Raw genomic sequence first — 18,247 nt, 5'->3', positions numbered from 1 at the left:
ACACACACACACCCAGTAATCGTTTTTCTAAATGGAAAAGTCCCAGACTCTTCAGCAGTGTTCCCTCTAAGCTGAATTAGTGTGAGGTGGCTCACAGTTTTTTGAGCCTCCGGCTCACACATTTTTGTGTTAGCTTAGGAAGGACAGCTCCAGAGCAAACTATAGGCAGTAGCCAAATCGCTCACTCACAACTTTAATGCCAGTAGCTCACAAAGTAGAATTTTTGCTCACAAGACTCCACAGCTTAGAGGGAGCATTGCTCTTCAGCCTTTCCTAACAGGGAAGGTGCTCCAACCACCTCATCGTCTGGGTCGCCCTCCTCTGTACTTTCTCCAGCACTGCTATGTCCTTTTGGAGAGACGGTGGCCAGAACTGTCCACAGTATTCCAAATGAGGCCGTACCCGAGATCTTTACAGGGACAGTACAATACTGGCCGTTTTATTGTCAATCCGTTTCCTAATAATCCCTCAGAACCACTGCTTGACAGCAGTGCTCCCTCTAAGCTGAGTTAGTGTGAGCTATCTCAAAGTTTTTTAGTCTCCGGCTCACACGTTTTTGTCTTAGCCCGGGAAGGATGGGGCTCCGGAGCAAACCAACTGATGAAGCAGTCAAATTGCTCGCTCACAACTTTAATGCCGGTAGCTCACAAAGTAGAATTTTTGCTCACAGGACTCCACAGCTTAGAGGGAGCATTGCTTGACAGGGGAAGGATTTCTTCCTCCACCACTCAATCCTGAGAGATACGGGGAAAGGTTAGGACCAGAGATTTCTTCTGATTCACCCCCACTGATTTGGACTACGCCCTCCTCCTCTGCACCTCCTGAAGTGGCTGTGTGGAAGCAATTGCCAATTTGGGGCCATATTCGGCTCCGGTGCTGTTTCCTGAACCCCTGGAAGACGTGATGAGGGGGTGGGCCAGGGTTTCCACTGGCGCTAAGCATGGCAATGGGAGGGGGCAGAGCTGAGGGAGCTTTGGCCATTCAAAGTACACTTGAGAGCGGGTGGGCAGAGCCTGCTGAAATCTCAGCCGCTATTGACTGAGCAACACCTTCTGTGGTTAGGAGCGAAGACTTAATGGCCTCACCCCTGGAAGACGTGATGAGGGGGTGGGCCGGGGCTTCCACTGGCGCAAAGCATGGCATTGGGAGGGGGGCAGAGCTGAGGGAGCTTTGGCTATTCAAAGTACTCTTGAGAGCGGGTGGGCAGAGCATGCTGAAATCATAGCCGCTATTGACTGAGCAACACCTTCCCCGGTTACGAGCGAAGACTTAATGGCCTCTCCCCTACTGTGCCTAGCAAAACCGGAATGAATTAAACTAAAGATGGAGGAGTAATTTTGTCCAAATTGTACCATTTATATAGGCTGAAGATGTCAGGTTTTTAAGCACAGGGTTTGGATTTGCTCAGGGTAGAATTCTCTCTCTCTCTCTCTCTCTCTTTTAGCATATGGTACACATATACAATGGAGCTGCGGTGGCTCAAGTGGTTAAGACGCTGAACTGCAGGCTGTGGAAGGTCAGTAGTTCAGCGGTTCAAGACCCGGGTGCCGCAAGACAGGGTGAGCTCCTGTCTCTAGTTCCAGCTCCTGCCAACCTAGCAGTTCGAAAGCAAGAAATTGCAAGTAGATACATAGGGACCACTTCGGTGGGAAGGTAACAGCGTTCCGTGCGCCTTGGTGTTTAGTCATGCCGGCCACATGACCACGGAAACGTCTTCGGACAGCGCTGGCTCTTCGGCTTTGAAACGGAGATGAGCACCGCAACCCTAGACTCGGATTCGACTGGCTTTCGAGCAAGGGAACCTTTACCTTTTACACATATACATCCACCCTGACCTGGATAGCCCAGGCTACCCCAGTCTCATCAGAACTTGGAAGCTAAGCTGGGTCAGCTCTGGCCAGTATTTGGATGGGAGACCACCAAGGAATTCCAGGGTTGCTATGCAGAGGAAGGCAATGGCAAACCACCATTTCTTGCTTCGGAAACCGTTTGGGATTGCGATAAGTGGGCTGTGACTTGGATCAAGCTAATGGCCTATCCAGTCCAACTCAAGAGAGAAGCTATATTTAAAAAGGGGTTTTGATGTGCCAAGCGCTTAAGGGCAGAGGGCCCAACCATTTTAGAGGTCAAGCTGAATGTCCATCGTGCGCTCTCAAACAACCGAACACAACTTCTTAATATTAGCCTCTATGCGCCAAGAGACATCAGATATTTAAAATGTTTTAATTGTTTTATGTATACCAGGTACACTGTACCGACTTTGTAAGCCGCCCTGAGCCCGTTCGCGGGGAGGGCGGGGTATAAATATGCTAAAATAATAATAATACTAAAAAAATACATGTTGAGCAGTATCCTTGGTGATTGTCCTAGAACCCTGGATAATTACTGAAGTCCAAACGTCTCTCAGAACCGGGTTAATACTACCATTGTTGAACTGGTATTTGGTGGCAGGCAATGCTGATGGGGTTATTACAAATCCTACTAAAAGAATTAATAAATGTAGCTGAAGATGGGGCGGTTGGTGGGAAGGTGAGGAAATGGGGTTGCTAGGACAGGGGAAAGAAGAAATAGTGTGGGGAAAGGGATACTGGGGAAAGTGATGTTCCCCTCCAAAGAAAGTCCTTGCAGATTCTTCCACCAGGCCTTCAACTAAGCCTTCAACTAAGGAGCCGCCCCCACATCAACATCGAGAGCTTTAATTATAGAGCCCTGGCCCTTGGCTTCAACACCTAGCCTGCGCCGCCCTTGTATGAGGAAGATCATGAGCACAATGACTGTGAGATCTTTGTGTACACTCTTAAGTAAGCCATCGTAAATAGCTAATCACCACTGCAAGCACTTTATGAACCACAATTTATTTATAATTGAACTGTTTTTAGAGGATTTTATGTGATTTTAATTGTTGTTTTCTACCGACTAGTGTAAGCCGCCCTAAGCCTGCTCGTGGGGAGGGTGGGGTATGTATAAATAAATGAATGAATGAATGAACACTATGCAATTGGGCCCAGCAGCTGGCACTGCACAACTGGACCATAGAATTCCCAAGGAGTGGCTGCCAGGGAGAAGGAAGGAGGAAAAGCGGAAGCCGGGGGGGGGCGGGCGTGCAGATAAGGTAGGTTAGCTGGTGGGTGGGTGGGAAGGAGAGCCAAAAAAGGGGAGAGGCTATGGAGGCTTTGAGGGAAAGGAAAGAAAAAAATAGTGGGGGAGGGGAAAATGTGATCCACCCCCAGAAGTCCTTGCAGATTCCCCCCTTGTAAATATTCTATTTTTGCTAAAAGGCTTATCTGGTGCAGCGGTTAAGTGCGGGGACTCTAATCTGGGAGAAACGGGTTTGATTCCCCACTCCTCCATTTGCACCTGCTGGATGACCTTGGGCAAGCCATAGTTATGTCAGAGCTGTTCTTGAAAAAGAGCAGTTTCTGTCAGAGCTCTCTCGGCCCCACCGACCTCAGAGGGTGTCTGTTGTGGGGAGGGGAAGGGAAAGGAGATTGTAAGCCGCTCTGAGACTCCCTTGGGTAGTGAAGGACGGGGTATCAATCCAATCTCTTCTTCTTCTTCTTTTACCTCACAGGGTGTCTGTTGTGGGGAGTGGAAGGGAAAGGAGATTGTAAGCCGCTCTGAGACTCCCTTGGGTAGTGAAGGGCAGGGTATAAATCCAATCTCCTCTTCTTCTGCTGCTGGTGCTGCTAGCCATTACACCATTGTGTGAGATTCAGTTCTATCACTTATTTTATGTTACACATAACCACACACAGCCTTTGGGGTTGGGTAATTTTTTAAAAAATTAACAATGGAAACCATCTGTCAGAGGTACATATTCCCATACCATCAGAAACAACGTATAGATTTATTGGCTGGAAACACCTTCTGGATTATCCAGTATTCCGGGGAGTGGGGGGGGACACACAACAAAAAACAGGGGTATTCCAAGGGGCCCTTTGGAAGTTCAGATAGCACAGGCACTTTTCTCAGGCAGAAAGAATCCAGTAATCAAGTTAACACTCCTTCACCTCTCCCGGCAAAGCAAAGAACCTGGTTTCACGTTTCAGTTGCCTTCTCCGGAAGGCACACCTTGGAGAACTACAGGCCAACTGGGGCACAAAAGGAAAAGAAGTTGCCCTTTCCAAATCGCACAACGATGAGTCAGATGCTGGCCCAAGCCAGACGGGGAAGCTCATAAACTCTGAGAGAAGCTGCCTTTAATAGGGGGCAGGAGGGGGGAAGGCAGCCATTTGACTCAGTGTCGATGGTCTAATCCCAGAACACAACCGGGCTCAGAGTCTTAACTGGCGAGACTAAGTGGCTGCCCAGGTGTGGGCCATTAAAGGTTCTTTTGCTGTTTATAGAAGCGAGATTAACATGCCCAAGGTACTACAGCAACCAGATACAGTTTAATCACTAATACAGTTGGGGAGGGGAGGCAAATAAACTTAAAAGCAGGAGGTGAACTGCCCAAATTGTTTCATCCAAGTTCTGAGCTGCAGCAGCACACGATGCATGGGACACCAGACACAAGCCGCTTGCTGTTATCTGGCCCAAGTTAAGATAACTGCTTCAAGACGCAGAATATCACAGTTCTCTGCACAAAATATACCGTTTACAATGGTGTTACTGCATTTACCACAGTGTCTTATAGCCAACTGCTAGGGTGGCAGGAGCTGGGGCCAGAGACGGGAGCTCACTCCGTCACATGGCACTGGGGTCTCAAGCTGCCAAACTACAGATCTCCCATGCGCCTCAGCGTTTAGTCATGCCGGCCACATGACCACGGAAACGTCTTTGGACAGTGCTGGCTCTTCAGCTTGGAAACGGGAGATGAGCACCGCCCCCTAGAGTCAGATTCGACTGGCTTTACCTTATAGCCAAGGTCTGCCTACCTCCTCATGCATAAGAACATAAAAATGTCAGAAGAGCCCAGCTGGATCAGACCGGGGTCCATCCAGCATCCTATCTCACACCAGTTCCTCTGGAGGGCCAACAACAGGGCAGATTGGCCGAGGCCTTCCCCTGATAAGAACATCAGAAGAGCCCTGCTGGATCAGGCCAGTGAGGGTCCATCCAGTCCAGCATCCTGTCTCACACAGGGGCCAACCAGTTCCTCTGGAGGGCCAACAACAGGGCAGAGAGGCCGAGGCCTTCCCCTGACAAAGAACCTAAGAACAGCCCTGCTGGATCAGACCAGGAGGGTCCATGCAGTCCAGCCTCCTGTCTCTCACAGTGGCCAGCCGGTTCCTCAAGAGGTTCAACAACAGGGCAGAGAGGCCGAGGCTTTCCCCTGATGTTGCCTCCTGGCTCTGGGAATCAGAGGATTAGTGTCTTTGAATGTGGAGGTTCACCTCTGTCACCAGCTAGTACATACAATCAATCACTCTAATCCCCCTTTAAAGCTACTTATTTCTGTGGCCACCACTACATGCTCCGGCAGCTGATTCCACATTTTAATCACTCCCAGTGTAAAGCAGTATTTCCTTCTGTCCATCCACGTGGGGCACCAAACCCACATAAGCCAAGGTTACCATGTAGGGTTCCGCAAACCAGGAGGAACCCCAGGATCGCAGAAAGATCTTGGCTTAAAATAACAACTGGGGTAAAAAGAAAACAAACCAGCCAGAGAGTTAAAAGTGACATCTGTTCAGACAACGTTTTGGGTTGTTATAGTAGCCCAAGCCCTGACCTGGCTAATCCAGCTTAGCCTGCTCTTGTTAGATCTTGGAAGCGACGCGGGGTCGGCCCCGGTTACTACTTGGATGGGAGACCACCAATGAAGTTCAGGGTCGATACACAGGGGCTGGGAATGCCAAACTGCCTCTGTCCACTTCTTGCCTTGAAAAAAGGAGGAGGAGGAGTTGGATTTACCGTATATCCCGCCTAGAGATGTAAAATTTCCAGAAATTTTGAAGCTCGGGAAAAAACCCGTTTTTTCTTCTGGAAAAAACAAGAAATTTTTGGGAAAACTGAAAAAAATGCTACATTAGCACTTTTTTTTTCTTTTCCAGATTGAAAGTCATTTGTTACTTTAGGAACATAAAATATGACTATGGACATTTTTACTTGGCATGAAGTTATCACAACTAGCATATTAAAATACAGTGTATCCAAACAATTATTACAAACAGGATAACCACCCACATGCAAAAACAAAACTGAAACCTTTTTCTTTTCTTGTGACAATAGCACCTTCCTAAAGGAAGAAATGCATCTTGTTCTTGCATTGGAGAGTTTGGTCTGTAACCTAGGACTTCCTTGTCCTCAGTGCACAGAAATTAGATCAATCTGATACCATACATATTTTTTAGAAATGATTTGGAAAATATTTAAACACCTTGTCTTAAAATATTTTATTCAACATGTTAAAATAAAATGTTCCTTAATCAATTTTTTTCTTTTCTTTTTTCAATTTTTCCAATTTTCCAGGAAAAAACAAAAAAGTATTCAGGAAAAAAAGGGGGGGACTTCGCCCCCCAAAAAAATTCCCGTTTTTTTCCCCCAGGCCCTCACATCTCTAATCCTGTCCTTCACTTGGACTCTCAGAGCAGTTTACAATCTCCTTCCCTTCCTCTCCCCACAACAGACACCCTGTGAGGCAGGTGGGGCTGAGATAGTCCTTTCAAGGACTGCTCTGGAGAGAACAGCTTGGAGAGAACTTGTGACTGACCCAAGGTCTCACCAGCAGCACGTGGAGAAGTGGGGGAATCAAACCCGGTTCTCCCAGATTAGAGACCATGACACCAAACTGGATGTCATGAGTCAGCTGAGACTTGACTGCACCTCACTCAAAACACGGTGGCCCAAAATTTGAGTTTACTGTGGTGGGCGTGGACCACTAGAAGATTCTTGATGACACACATTAAGGTATGGAATTCACTGCCAGAAAATGTGATGATGGTCAGAAGCTTAGTTTTGGGCGTTTTTTTAAAGCGATTAGAACTATCCTTTATGGACGTACTAATTAATGATTATTTGCTACGATAACGACATGCTTTAGAGGCTGCACACCTGAGCACCTGGTGCTAGGAACAGAATGGGAAGGATCACCGCCCTCCAAAACGACTTGCCTGGTTATGTCAGTTGGTCTATCACCTTCTGCACAAGACTCGTTAAGTGATTTACTGTAAAAACTAGACTGAATAAAAAGCGAAGGTGCAAACCTAGCAAAGAGGACCAACGAATTAAACTAGCAGAACGAACACACACACACTAACTACTCTTAAGACTCCAGCTACAACATCAGAAATTAAAGCTGGATTGAATCGCTTTAGGAAATTAAGAGGTGGCTTTGTGGGCCTCTCTAGGAAGACTTTCCATAGCCGTGGTGCCACCACCAAGAAGTCTGCAACTTCCCCAGGAGTTATCTGGACGGCCTCTGTTGAAAGCAAGACACTGGATTAGGTGGTCTGATCCGGCAGTGCCGTCCTTATATTCTACTCTATCGGGCCCTTTTATATGTTTCCTCTGAACTTTCCAGATAGGGTTGCCAAGTCCATCTTCCACCCCCAGCAGGGGAATTTGGGGCGTTCCTGGAGGGGGCGGGGCATCCCCGACGTGATGACGTCAGGTTGGGGACGTCCGCCGCCCCCCCCACCCACCCGTGCGCCGGATCTCCAGAAAAGGCAGTTCCCTGCACGTAAAGGAGCCAGCGTTTCCCTTGTAAATGCAGGAGCCGGCGTTTCCCCTTTAAGAGCAGCTGCGTTTCCCTTTTAAGAGCTCGAAGCTGGCATTTTCCTGCAAGCTTGCGGAGGAAACACGGGTTCCACACACTTAAAGGGAGAGAGATGGGTGGTTGTGGGTGTTGGGGGCGGGTAGAACCCCCCAAAAAACGGGGGACCCCTGGCAAACCGGGGGTGGGGGTTGGCAACCCTATTTCCAGAACTGACTGCCATCAAAGACGGGATGCCTAGCTGAGTGGATCACCACTATGAGTCAGGAGACGTGGTTCTATTTCTGACTTTGCTCTAATCTACGACAGCGTTCGGACTTCCCCTCTGTATTCTTCCATTCCCCCCTCCCGCCACACCTTCACAAAGCAGCTTACTAGGCAAGCTCCATTAGCATGTGTACACAGACACAACACAAAACTACCAGCAACCAGAGCCAGGGCATTTTCGGTGGTGGCTCCGGCCTGGTGGAACGAGATCCCAGAAGAGATCAGGGCCCTGCGGGACCTTTTGCAGTTCCGCAGGGCCTGCGAAATGGAGCTCTTCCGCCAGGCTTACGGAGCCGCTGCCACCATTGACCACCATCGAACTTTACTAACAACTAGCCGTCAAAAGATAGGAAGCCCTGTTGTCTCTGGAATTTATAATATCAGCCTGTGCCAACCGCCTGGAAGATACCCTAAATAGATCTAGGAGCCAGTTATCGGAGGAAAGAACTTACATAGTAGCCATCGTTGACTCAGTTACAACAACAACAACAAATTAGCACTTATTGTGTTATTGTTCATTAGTTTTAGCTTGGTTTAAATGTTTTCATAGAATCATAGAATGTTAGAGTTGGAAGGGAACTTGCAGGTCATCTAGTCCAACCCCCTGCACTCTGCAGGAGCATAGCCGAAAGAGAGCCCTACAACATACCCGAAAGATGGATGCCCAGCCTCCACTTGAAAACGTCCAGCGAAGGAGCATCCACCACCTCCCGAGGCAGTCCGTTCCACTGCTCAACTACTCTTACAGCTAGGAAGTTTCTCCTGATATCTAGCCGGTAACGACTCCCTTGTCATTTCCACCCATTAGTTCTAGTCTTGCAATCCGGAGCAAGAGAGAATAGATCTGCTCCATCTTCTACATGACAGCCCTTCAGATACTGGAAGACTGCAATCATGTCCACTCTAAGCCTTCTCTTTCCCAGGCTAAACAGATCCAACTCTTTCAGCCTTTCCTCATAAGACATGGACTTGTTTTAATTGCATATATATGCTGATTTTGTGTGAGCCGCCCTGAGCCGGCCTCAGCTGGGAGGGCGGGGTAAAAATTTGAGAAAATAAATAAACAAATAAATCAAGGAACCGAATGGCAAGAACGTCTTCCTGTGCTTCCCAAGTCTTCCATGTTTGAAGCTGTAAATAAGGGGATGAAGTTTGGGTTTTTTTGTTCTGCAACCACAGCTTCAAGTTATAAAATTAATAAAGGCTTTTACTAAAGCGGCTCATAAATCTGAATTTGCCTAAATGACCAATGTTCAAAAATAAAGTGTCCTTTTCATATGTAGCTGTTGGGGTGTTTTGTGTACTGTAAACCCAAAAGATCAGGAACATCCCATTTTAAGAGAAACATCTTGGATTACCATCTGGCTTTCGAACTCAGTGCCTCGAGAAACAACCGCTACAGTGCTCTCTCGCTCCATAAGGAGTGTATCCTTACATTCTGAAAAGCAAAGCTATAGCGCACATAAGGAGTGTATCCTTACATTCTCAAAAGCAAAGCTATATCGCACATATTTTTCAAATCCTACTTCTGTTTTCCCAGTGACTCTTCACAGAAGCAGCTTGGCGTTAAATAGCTTTCAGCAAGTTCTCCTAGGTACAAACATGAGAACTCTTGGTGGGTACATTCAAGACTGCTGGGCTATTTCTCTGTTCTCACTGAGTGCAGACTTAAGAGATGCTGTTAGCATCCATGGAGACAGATCAAGACGGGTAGCCGTGTTAGTCTTTCTGTAGCAGTAGAAAAGAGCAAGAATCCAGTAGCATAGAATCATAGAATGTTAGAGTTGGAAGGGATCTTAGAGGTCATCTAGTCCAACCCCCTGCACAATGCAGGAAATTCACAAATACCCCCCCCCACCCGCAGTGACTGCTGTTCCACGCTCATACCCTGCCTGCCACAAATTTCATTAGCCTTTAAGGTGCTACTGGACTCTTACTCTTTTCTACTGTTAGGATCCACACATTCTTTCTTTGTTTACGGTATTTATAGTCCGCCTTTCTCACAGGGATTACACACAGGGAGTCACTATAACTGACCAAACAGGTGTCAGCAAGCTGCCAATATCTTCTATTCCCTTTGCAGATGAATGAATGAATGAATTTATTATAGCACATAGCCAGCAATACCTTTGCAGATGTGCATACCTTTCTCTTCGTTCATGCGCATACCTTTCCCTATGGCTAATTACCGTTCTCTTGCAAGCTGCACTGCGTATCTCTCAAGGCCGCTGGAGGAGTCGCTTAGATAATTGCTTTGGCTTTAGACAGGCAGAGCCGTGGGAAGCTCGTACCTGTTTTGTTTTGGGGTAGCAGTTAGTTCCCAGGCCTAAGGGCGCGCGCGGGAACCACAGTAATTGGGTAATGCTCTTATGAATGTACTATATCTGTTTTGCGCATGGTCTACCCCCTCATTCCTAACAGTGTTCCTGTCCATGCATCTTCAGCTTCAATAAAGTAAAACCTTTCTGAAAGTGTGTGCTTCAATTGTCGCTGCGGGTCCTGACATTCTGTTAGGAATCTATCGTTCCCTATCTAAAGTGATATGAGCGACAGAGAGGGGAAACCCATTCCGCAGAAGGTGGAGGAGGAGGAGGAAGAGCCAGAGGAGGAAGAGGAAGACCCCCCGGTGACCACAGCCTCGGTGCCGGTGACTACTCAACCACCAGTATCCGTGCCAGTGGGGGGGGGGGCATTCCAAAGCAACTTTCGGGCCAACCGTTCCTGACTCCCTAGGGGCCTAGGTATCAACCTGGGGCCGGCAGCGGGGCCTGTGCCAGCTGGAGCCGGTTCCATCCCGATGCTACGAGAGAGACCTACTCGCACTTGGGAGGACCCTTGAGAGCAAGCCTCTATGACAGAGGGATGGCCGCGGCGGCGGGGCTACCCCCGTTGGGAGCCCAATTCGAGCCAGTCGCTCCTTCGTGGGTAACGGAACGATCGAAAGCCCGGAGTGGTCGGGCGTCCCCGGAAGAGGGACTGACAGAGCATGTAGAAGCAGCGGATCGAAATATCCAGCAACTACAGCAAACTTTGGAGGATCTGCTCCAAGCCATCCCTGATTTGGTCATCCGGACGATCGAGGAGGCGTTGGAAAGACGACCAGCTGCGCAAGTGGTACCTATACCCCAACCTAGACCTGGACCGGGGTTCCCTGGGCAGCCGGATGGCATGCCAGCCCTGAGACCTGCAGATGTCCCGGCACCAGTGCCGAGACCACCCAGTCCGCAGGCCCCGGTGATTCCACGACCAAAGGACCTGATTGAGGCTACATTCGATGGCAACCCTGATGAACTCTCCTACTTTGTGCTGCGTGTACAGAAGTTTGTGGATCGGTCAGGCCACCTCTTCCCAGATGACAGCAGTCACATGGACGTGGTGGCTGCCCGCCTCCAAGGGGCCGCGGCCGCATGTGGGGTTACACAACGCAAGGGGCCCTGAGCTCACGGACATGTATGTCTTTATGTGGGCACTGCGGGCTCAGTTTGAAGATCGGGATGCGGGGCCGAGGGCACGAGCGTACTTGCGCACGTTAAAGCAAAGGCGCAGAACGGTCCGAGAATATTCGGCGGAGTTCAAGCTGCACGTTGCAAAACTACCCAATTGGCCGGACAACGTCCTAGGTGAGATGCACCGGGTCGGCTTGAACGCAGAAATCCGGGAGACAGTACTAAGGTCGGTAGACCCGATCTCCCTGATGGCTTGGATGCAACAGGCGGAGAGTACCGAAAATCGTCTTCAAACCCTTCGCCTGGATATAGCAGCACCAGGGGGGAAAGCAACCCCGATCCCGCCCAAGGCTAAACCACCACGGCAGCCGGACGCCACATGGGAGCAACGGATGCGTCAAGGTTTGTGCCTGAAATGCAGGGAGAAGGGCCATTTCGCCGCTGACTGTGGCCAACCAGTACGACGGGAGAAAGGAGACGTGGGGAAAGGCCGCCTCGCCACCCCAGTGAAGAAACCAACGGGCAAGCCGAAATTTGCCAAGGCGGCGTTACAAGCTTAGATCATTGCTTTGGCTTTAGACTGCAGGCTGTGGAAGGTCAGTAGTTCATCAGTTTCTGTCAGAGCTCTCTCAGCCCGGTTTTGTACAGTCGGCAGAAACTCTGAAATAAATGCACTCCCAAAACCTGTGCTTTTCTGCACAGCAGTTTGCGTTCAAGTGTGAAGTTCTTGAAAATGACCAGTGGAGGCATGCAATGTGCCAAGACTCCAAGGATTTTCTCTGAAAGGGCCCTTTCCTTGGGGGGGGGGGGGGGGGGAAGGAACGCACACACTGCTCTCATAAGCAATGCTCCCCCTAAGCTGTGGAGTCTTCTGAGCAAAAATTCTACCTTGTGAGCTACTGGTATTAAAGTTGTGAGCGATTTGGCACAAGGCAGGAAATTCACAAATACCTCCCCCTGCACACCTGTACTGACTGCTGTTCCACGCCCAAAAAACTCCAGGATCTCTCGCCAAACTGGCCTGGAGAACAATTGCTGCCTGACCCCAAAGTGGCGATCAGCATTTCCCTGAGCATGTAGGAATGGGCTACAAGAACTAAGCACTGATGCAATACTCCCTCTAATCTGTGGAGTCTTGTGAGCCAAAATTCTACTCTATGAGCTACTGGCATTAAAGTTGTGAGCAAGCAATTTGGCCACTGCATAAATTAGTTTGCTCTGGAGCCATCCTTCCTGAGCGAAGGCAAAAATGTGTGAGCCGGAGGCTAAAAAACTGAGCTAGCTCACACTAACTCAGCTTAGAGGGAACATTGCTCATAGGAACATAAGAGAAGACAATGTTGGATCAGGCCAATGGCCCATCCGGTCCCACACTCTGTCACACAGTAGCCAAAAACAGCAGGGGCCACCAGGAGGTACAGCAGTGGGGCCAGGACACTAGAACCCCCCCCCAGCACAAAGAAGACAGGGCATCCCTTAGCCCCAGACTGAGAATTCCTATCTATACCTTGTGGCTAATAGTCACCTCTGCTCCATCTTGTCCTAGACAGCAGCTACCCTCCAGGTATGGAATGGAACAAACTCCAGTCATAACATTAATAGCTTTAATAATTAATAACCACTTGGATCTAACTTTTCCCCAATTATTTTTATAACTGAACCTTTCCTATCAAGAGCGTAACAGTGGATCTTTAACTGTAAGGGCTCGGAATACGGAGAAGCCCATTAAAGGAAACTAGACAAGCCTCTTGTCTTCATACCCCACCATACAGTTCCCCTTTCCCTTGGTGCCCAACAGAACAGCCTCAGACAGAGTAAGTTAACTTGCAAACCACACCAGCCTGTGTCACTGACTGCTCGCATCTCCATGTTCCTGAACAGCTTTCATTTTATTTTAAGAAAGAAGTGGACAGGATGGGAACTCTCTGGGGCAGGGACTTGCTTACATGCTGGAACAAGCAGAATTCTCATGAGAATTTATTTATTGAGCCGCTTATAAACCCTGGTCTGTTGGCCGGATTCGACTTCCTGAGTGACGGATGAGGTCATACTAACATTTGTGGGGATTTCAGAGCAGTATGTTTTGAGAATGTCTGTGGCAAGCTGGATCCTAAGCTTCTTTTTTTATATATATTCTTTTTTGCATTGCAGGGGGAAAAGGGGGAAAACCAAGCTCCGTGCTTCAGTGAGTCCTGTCATGCTTGAGAAATCTGATTGAAACTCAAGCTGAAAAGAAGGTAACCGGCACTTGTACTAGACACAGGCTTGGGTATTCGGGACAGAAGGCAGGATGTTTCGACCAAAGTTGTTGTTTACCCAACAGAAGCACCAAGGACAGGAAACACACCGTGCATCCAATTTTGAAAACGGAGAGCCTTTCTTTTTAAAAAAAGGGGGGGGGGAATTGTCAGATCTCTTTTCTCAGATCTCCCAAGAGCCAGCATGGGCACTGCAAGCCGTGGCTGGATGGCTTAGACTGAGCTGGCTGAAGCTGAAACCGGTGAAGACGGGGGTCCTGTGCCTGAGTCGGGGTGTGTGTGTGTTCAGGGGTAGGGATCTCACTCCCAACCTTTGGCGGGGCACCATTGGTGCCAGTGCCGGTGGTTAGGAGTCTGTGAGTGCTCCTGGATACCTCTTTGACAATGGAGGCCCAGGTAGCAGCCACTGCTAAGTCAGCCTTTTAACATCTTCGGCTGATTCGGCAGTTGGTTCCCTTCCTCGACAGCGATGACCTGGCTACACTGATCCATGTGATGGTCCCCTCGAGACTAGACTACCGTAACGCTCTCTACATGGGGCTGCCCTTGTCGCAAATCTGGAAGCTGCAGCTAGTGCAGAATGCCGCAGCCAGGCTTCTGATGGGTCTTTCTAGATGGGAGCACATCTGGCCTGCCCTGAAGGAACTGCACTGGCTGCCAATAGCATACCGAATTCGCTTCAAGGTGCTGGTACTCACCTTTAGAGCCCTATATGACCAGGGTCCGACATACTTGAGGGACCGCCTTTCCCCATATATACCCCAGAGAGCACTACGGTCGGGGTCACAACATCGATTGACCCTCCCAGGCCCGAAGGACGCCAGGCTCACTGCTACTAGGGCCAGGGCCTTTTCAGTGGCAGCTCCATACCGGTGGAATGAGCTCCCAGAAGAGATCAGGGCCCTGCGGGATCTTCTACAGTTCCGTAGGGCCTGCAAGACGGAGCTCTTCCACCAGGCTTTCAATTAGGAGCTGCCCTCACCACTACCACCAACATCTGTCGTTATGGGCCAGTCCCAGCTTTGAGACCGAGCCATACCATCGTGTGACGCCAGAAGATTACTTAGTCTGAAATTGTCTGCTGTTACAGCATATAGCTCGCCATCTTAATTAGTGATGGAATGTTTAGTACCACTAGCACTTTATGATTACCTGAATGTTTTTAAAATGTTTTAAATGTTTTTATGTGGATTTTATGGTACCTTGTACCGATTACTTGTAAGCCGCCCTGAACCTGTTCGTGGGGAGGGCAGGATACAAATGGAACGAATAAATAAATAAATAAATAGTTAAGTGTCAGGCTAGGATCGGAGAGACCCAGATTCGAATCTCCACTCTGCCATGGAAGGTCGCTGGGCGCCCTTGGGCCAGTCACACACACTCAGCCTAACCTACCTCATAGGGTTGTTGTGAGGATAAAATGGAGGAGAGGAGAATGATATAACACGGTATAAATGAAGTAAGTAAATAAAATAAACTGGGGAGAGAGAGAGACATGGTATAAATGAAGTAAATGAAATTAAATAAAAAGGCACGTGGTCCCGGAACTGATATTTCCAAACTAATAAGCCATTCCCTCTTCAACATTGAGATGCTTCCCATGAGTATGGTTGCCAGCCTCCAGGTGGGGCCTGGAGGCCTCCTGCTTTTACCACTGATCTCCAGCTGACAGAGATCAGCTCCCCTGGAGAAAATGGCTGCTTTGGAGGGTGGACTCTATGGCATTGTATCTTGCTGAGGGCCCTCCCCTCCCCAAACCCCACCCTCTCCTGGATCCACCCCCAAAGTCTCCAGGTATTTTCCAATCCAGACCTGGCAACCCTACCCATGATCCTTCCCCAACCCCCTTCCCCCACCCCTGTGCCGTCTTCCCTCAAAGCAGCAGTTCAAACCTGGCACTGAGTTTGTTGCTGGGGCAACATAAATTGATGTGGAGTTCAGGGTTTCAAGAGAGATGCTGTCAGATGTTTTCCTGAAAGCCAAATAGGGCATCTCGGGGCCTTGCTTCCTGAGTTGATTTAATAAGGCTGTCAGAGAAGAAAAATGGCCGAGTGTGTGTGTGGCGACGTTCCTAAAACCAAGAGCTGCTCCGGCGCTCCATTCCTGCAGTCCTTTGGCTGTATCCTTTTCCCCAATAAAAAGACCGGCTTATCCCTTTCCTGATTGCATAAATCTTGAGTTTAATTCATTGGCTTGCCTGTCACCTTCTTCTACTGTGTGTGCACGCTTGAAGGCTTGTATCTCCATAGCTACGGCTCTCGGAAGTCTGTGTTTGCTGCTAAAAAATCTGGCTGGCAGGCCAAAGTGACTCAACGGTTGTTGTTTTTTCACAGCTGTGTCCTGAATCTAACCTGCAACCCAAAGTTGCTGGAACCGGTAAACACAGAATGTCGGGGAAATAATACAATACTGGAAGCTGTCTTGTTTTTTTTAAAGGGGGAGTTTGACGGCAACTAAAGCTCAAGTGATTAAGACGCTGAACTGCAGGCTGGAAGGTAAGTAGTTCGGCAGTTTGAGACCCGAGTGCCACATGACGGAGTGAGCTCCCCTCTCTGGCCTCAGCTCCTGCCAACCTAGCAGTTCGAAAGCAAGAAATTGCAAGTAGATAAGCAGGTACCACTTCGGTGGGAAGGTAACAGCGTTCCGTGCACCTTGGCATTTAGTCATGCCGGCCACATGACCACAGAAACGTCTTTGGACAGCTCTGGCTCTTCAGATTGGAAACGGAGATGAGCACCGCAACCCTAGAGCTGGATTTGACTGGTTTTCGAGCAAGGGAAACCTTTACCTTTAAAGCGATACAGAACAGTGGTGCCATATAGTGTCTCACACCTACAAGCTGCCAGGTAAAGGAGCACAAAGAAAGCCTAGAGGCTCCCTAAGAAAAACAGAGAGAATCAATAACTTGGCAACCCCATGTTGCTTTGGCAATTGCATATAAAGAAAACATTTACAAAATGTTTTATAGATGGTATATGACCCCAGATAAATTGTACCCTAATTTATCTAAAAACTGCTGGAAATGTAAAAAGTCTGTTGGCTCATTCTTTCATTTGAGAGCCAATTTGGTGCAGTGGTTAAGTGCGCGAACTCTAATCTGGGAGAAGCGGGTTTGATTCCCCACTCCTCCACTTGCACCTGGCTGGGTGACCTTGCGCAGGCCATAGTTCTGGCACAGCTGTTCTTGAAAAAGAGCAGTTTCTGTCAGAGTTCTCTCAGCCCCACCTACCTCACAGGGTGTCTGTTGTGGGGAGGGGAAGGGAAAGGAGATTGTAAGCCGCTCTGAGACTCCTTTGGGTAGTGAAGGGCAGGATATATATCCAATCTCTTCTCTTCTTCTTCTCTTCATATGTGGTGGACTTGAGACAGAGTTAAAAAATATTGGTCTTGGATTCATGAAATGTTACAAAAAATGTTAGAATGTCCTATACCTTTTACACCTGAACTATTTCTTTATTGAATATAAGACCAGAAAACTGTAAAAAACAAGATTTTATCTTATTATACATGTACTGACGTTTTCAAGAATATTGTATGCTAAATACTGGAGAAAAGATGAAATACCCTCCAAAGAAGAACTGTTAAGCAAAACTCTTGAAACTGCTGAGATGGATAAACTGACTCTTATTTTGAGAGGACAAGATTTTATAAATGGTTTAAAGAATACTACAAATGAACAATTTAGACTTATAATTTTATCTGGAGATACTTTAGATTAAATTTTAAATATAATGCAGAACAGCTACAGAAAAATATATGGTGATAAGAACTGATTATTTCATAGCTATACAATGTAGTAGGTAATGTAAGAAGATACTTGTAACCACTGTTCCCTCTAAGCTGAGTTAGTGTGAGCTAGCTCACAGTTTTTTAGCCTCTGGCTCACACATTTTTGTCTTAGCTCAGGAAGGATGGCTCCAGAGCAAACTAATTTCTGCAGTAGCCAAATCGCCTCGCTCACAACTTTAATGCCAGTAGCTCACAGACTAGAATTTTTTGCTCACAAGACTCCACAGCTTAGAGGGAACATTGCTTGTAACCCCCAAATGTATGTTTTTTGTGTGTGTTTGTATGTTTTTTTTCTCTGTGTGTGTTTGTTTGCTTGTGTTTGTTTTGTCTCATACTGAAAACAAAAGGCTTTAAATGCAGTGTTCCCTCTAAGCTGAGTTAGTGTGAGCTAGCTCACAGTTTTTTAGCCTTCAGCTCACAGATGTTTGTCTCGGCTCAGGAAGGATGGGGCTCCAGAGCAAACAAATTTATGCAGTAGCCAAACCGCTCGCTCACAACTTTAATGCCACTAGCTCACAACGTAGAATTTTTGCTCACAAGACTCCACAGCTTAGAGGGAGCCATTGTTTAAAAGGTAGCCCCATGGTGTTTTGAAAGCAAGACATTTTCAGAGGTGGTTTGCCATTGCCTGCCTCTGCATCCTGACCCTGGTGTTCAGAGGTGGCCTAACATTCAAATACTAAGCCAGGGGCCAACCCTGCTTGGATTTCCAAAGTCTGACGAGATCAGGGTAGCCTGGGCTTTCGCAGTCAGGGCTCATTAACTTGACTGAATAGTTCTTATCATACCTGTAATGCACCTTGAAATCCCGAGGGGGGGGAGAGGTGTAT

At 48.1% G+C, this 18,247-nt stretch overlaps 1 protein-coding gene across 1 annotated transcript in view; it reads right to left on the bottom strand.

The window, feature by feature from the left end:
- LOC107117584 (receptor-type tyrosine-protein phosphatase alpha-like) overlaps positions 1-10,085 on the bottom strand; it is a 155,405-nt gene extending 145,320 nt beyond the window's left edge. The window contains exon 1 of the mRNA XM_015419729.1: positions 10,052-10,085. Within this exon, the coding sequence (XP_015275215.1) occupies positions 10,052-10,085 (34 nt within the window). The remainder of the gene's footprint in view (positions 1-10,051) is intronic.
- Positions 10,086-18,247: the final 8,162 nt, after the last annotated feature.

Source organism: Gekko japonicus, unplaced genomic scaffold (genome assembly GCF_001447785.1).
Source record: "Gekko japonicus isolate JY-2015 unplaced genomic scaffold, Gekko_japonicus_V1.1 scaffold1885, whole genome shotgun sequence".
In the NCBI taxonomy this organism is placed as follows: Eukaryota; Metazoa; Chordata; class Lepidosauria; order Squamata; family Gekkonidae; genus Gekko; species Gekko japonicus.
Note: the sequence above shows the minus strand (reverse complement) of the source record. Positions and strands in the feature narration are given on the sequence as shown.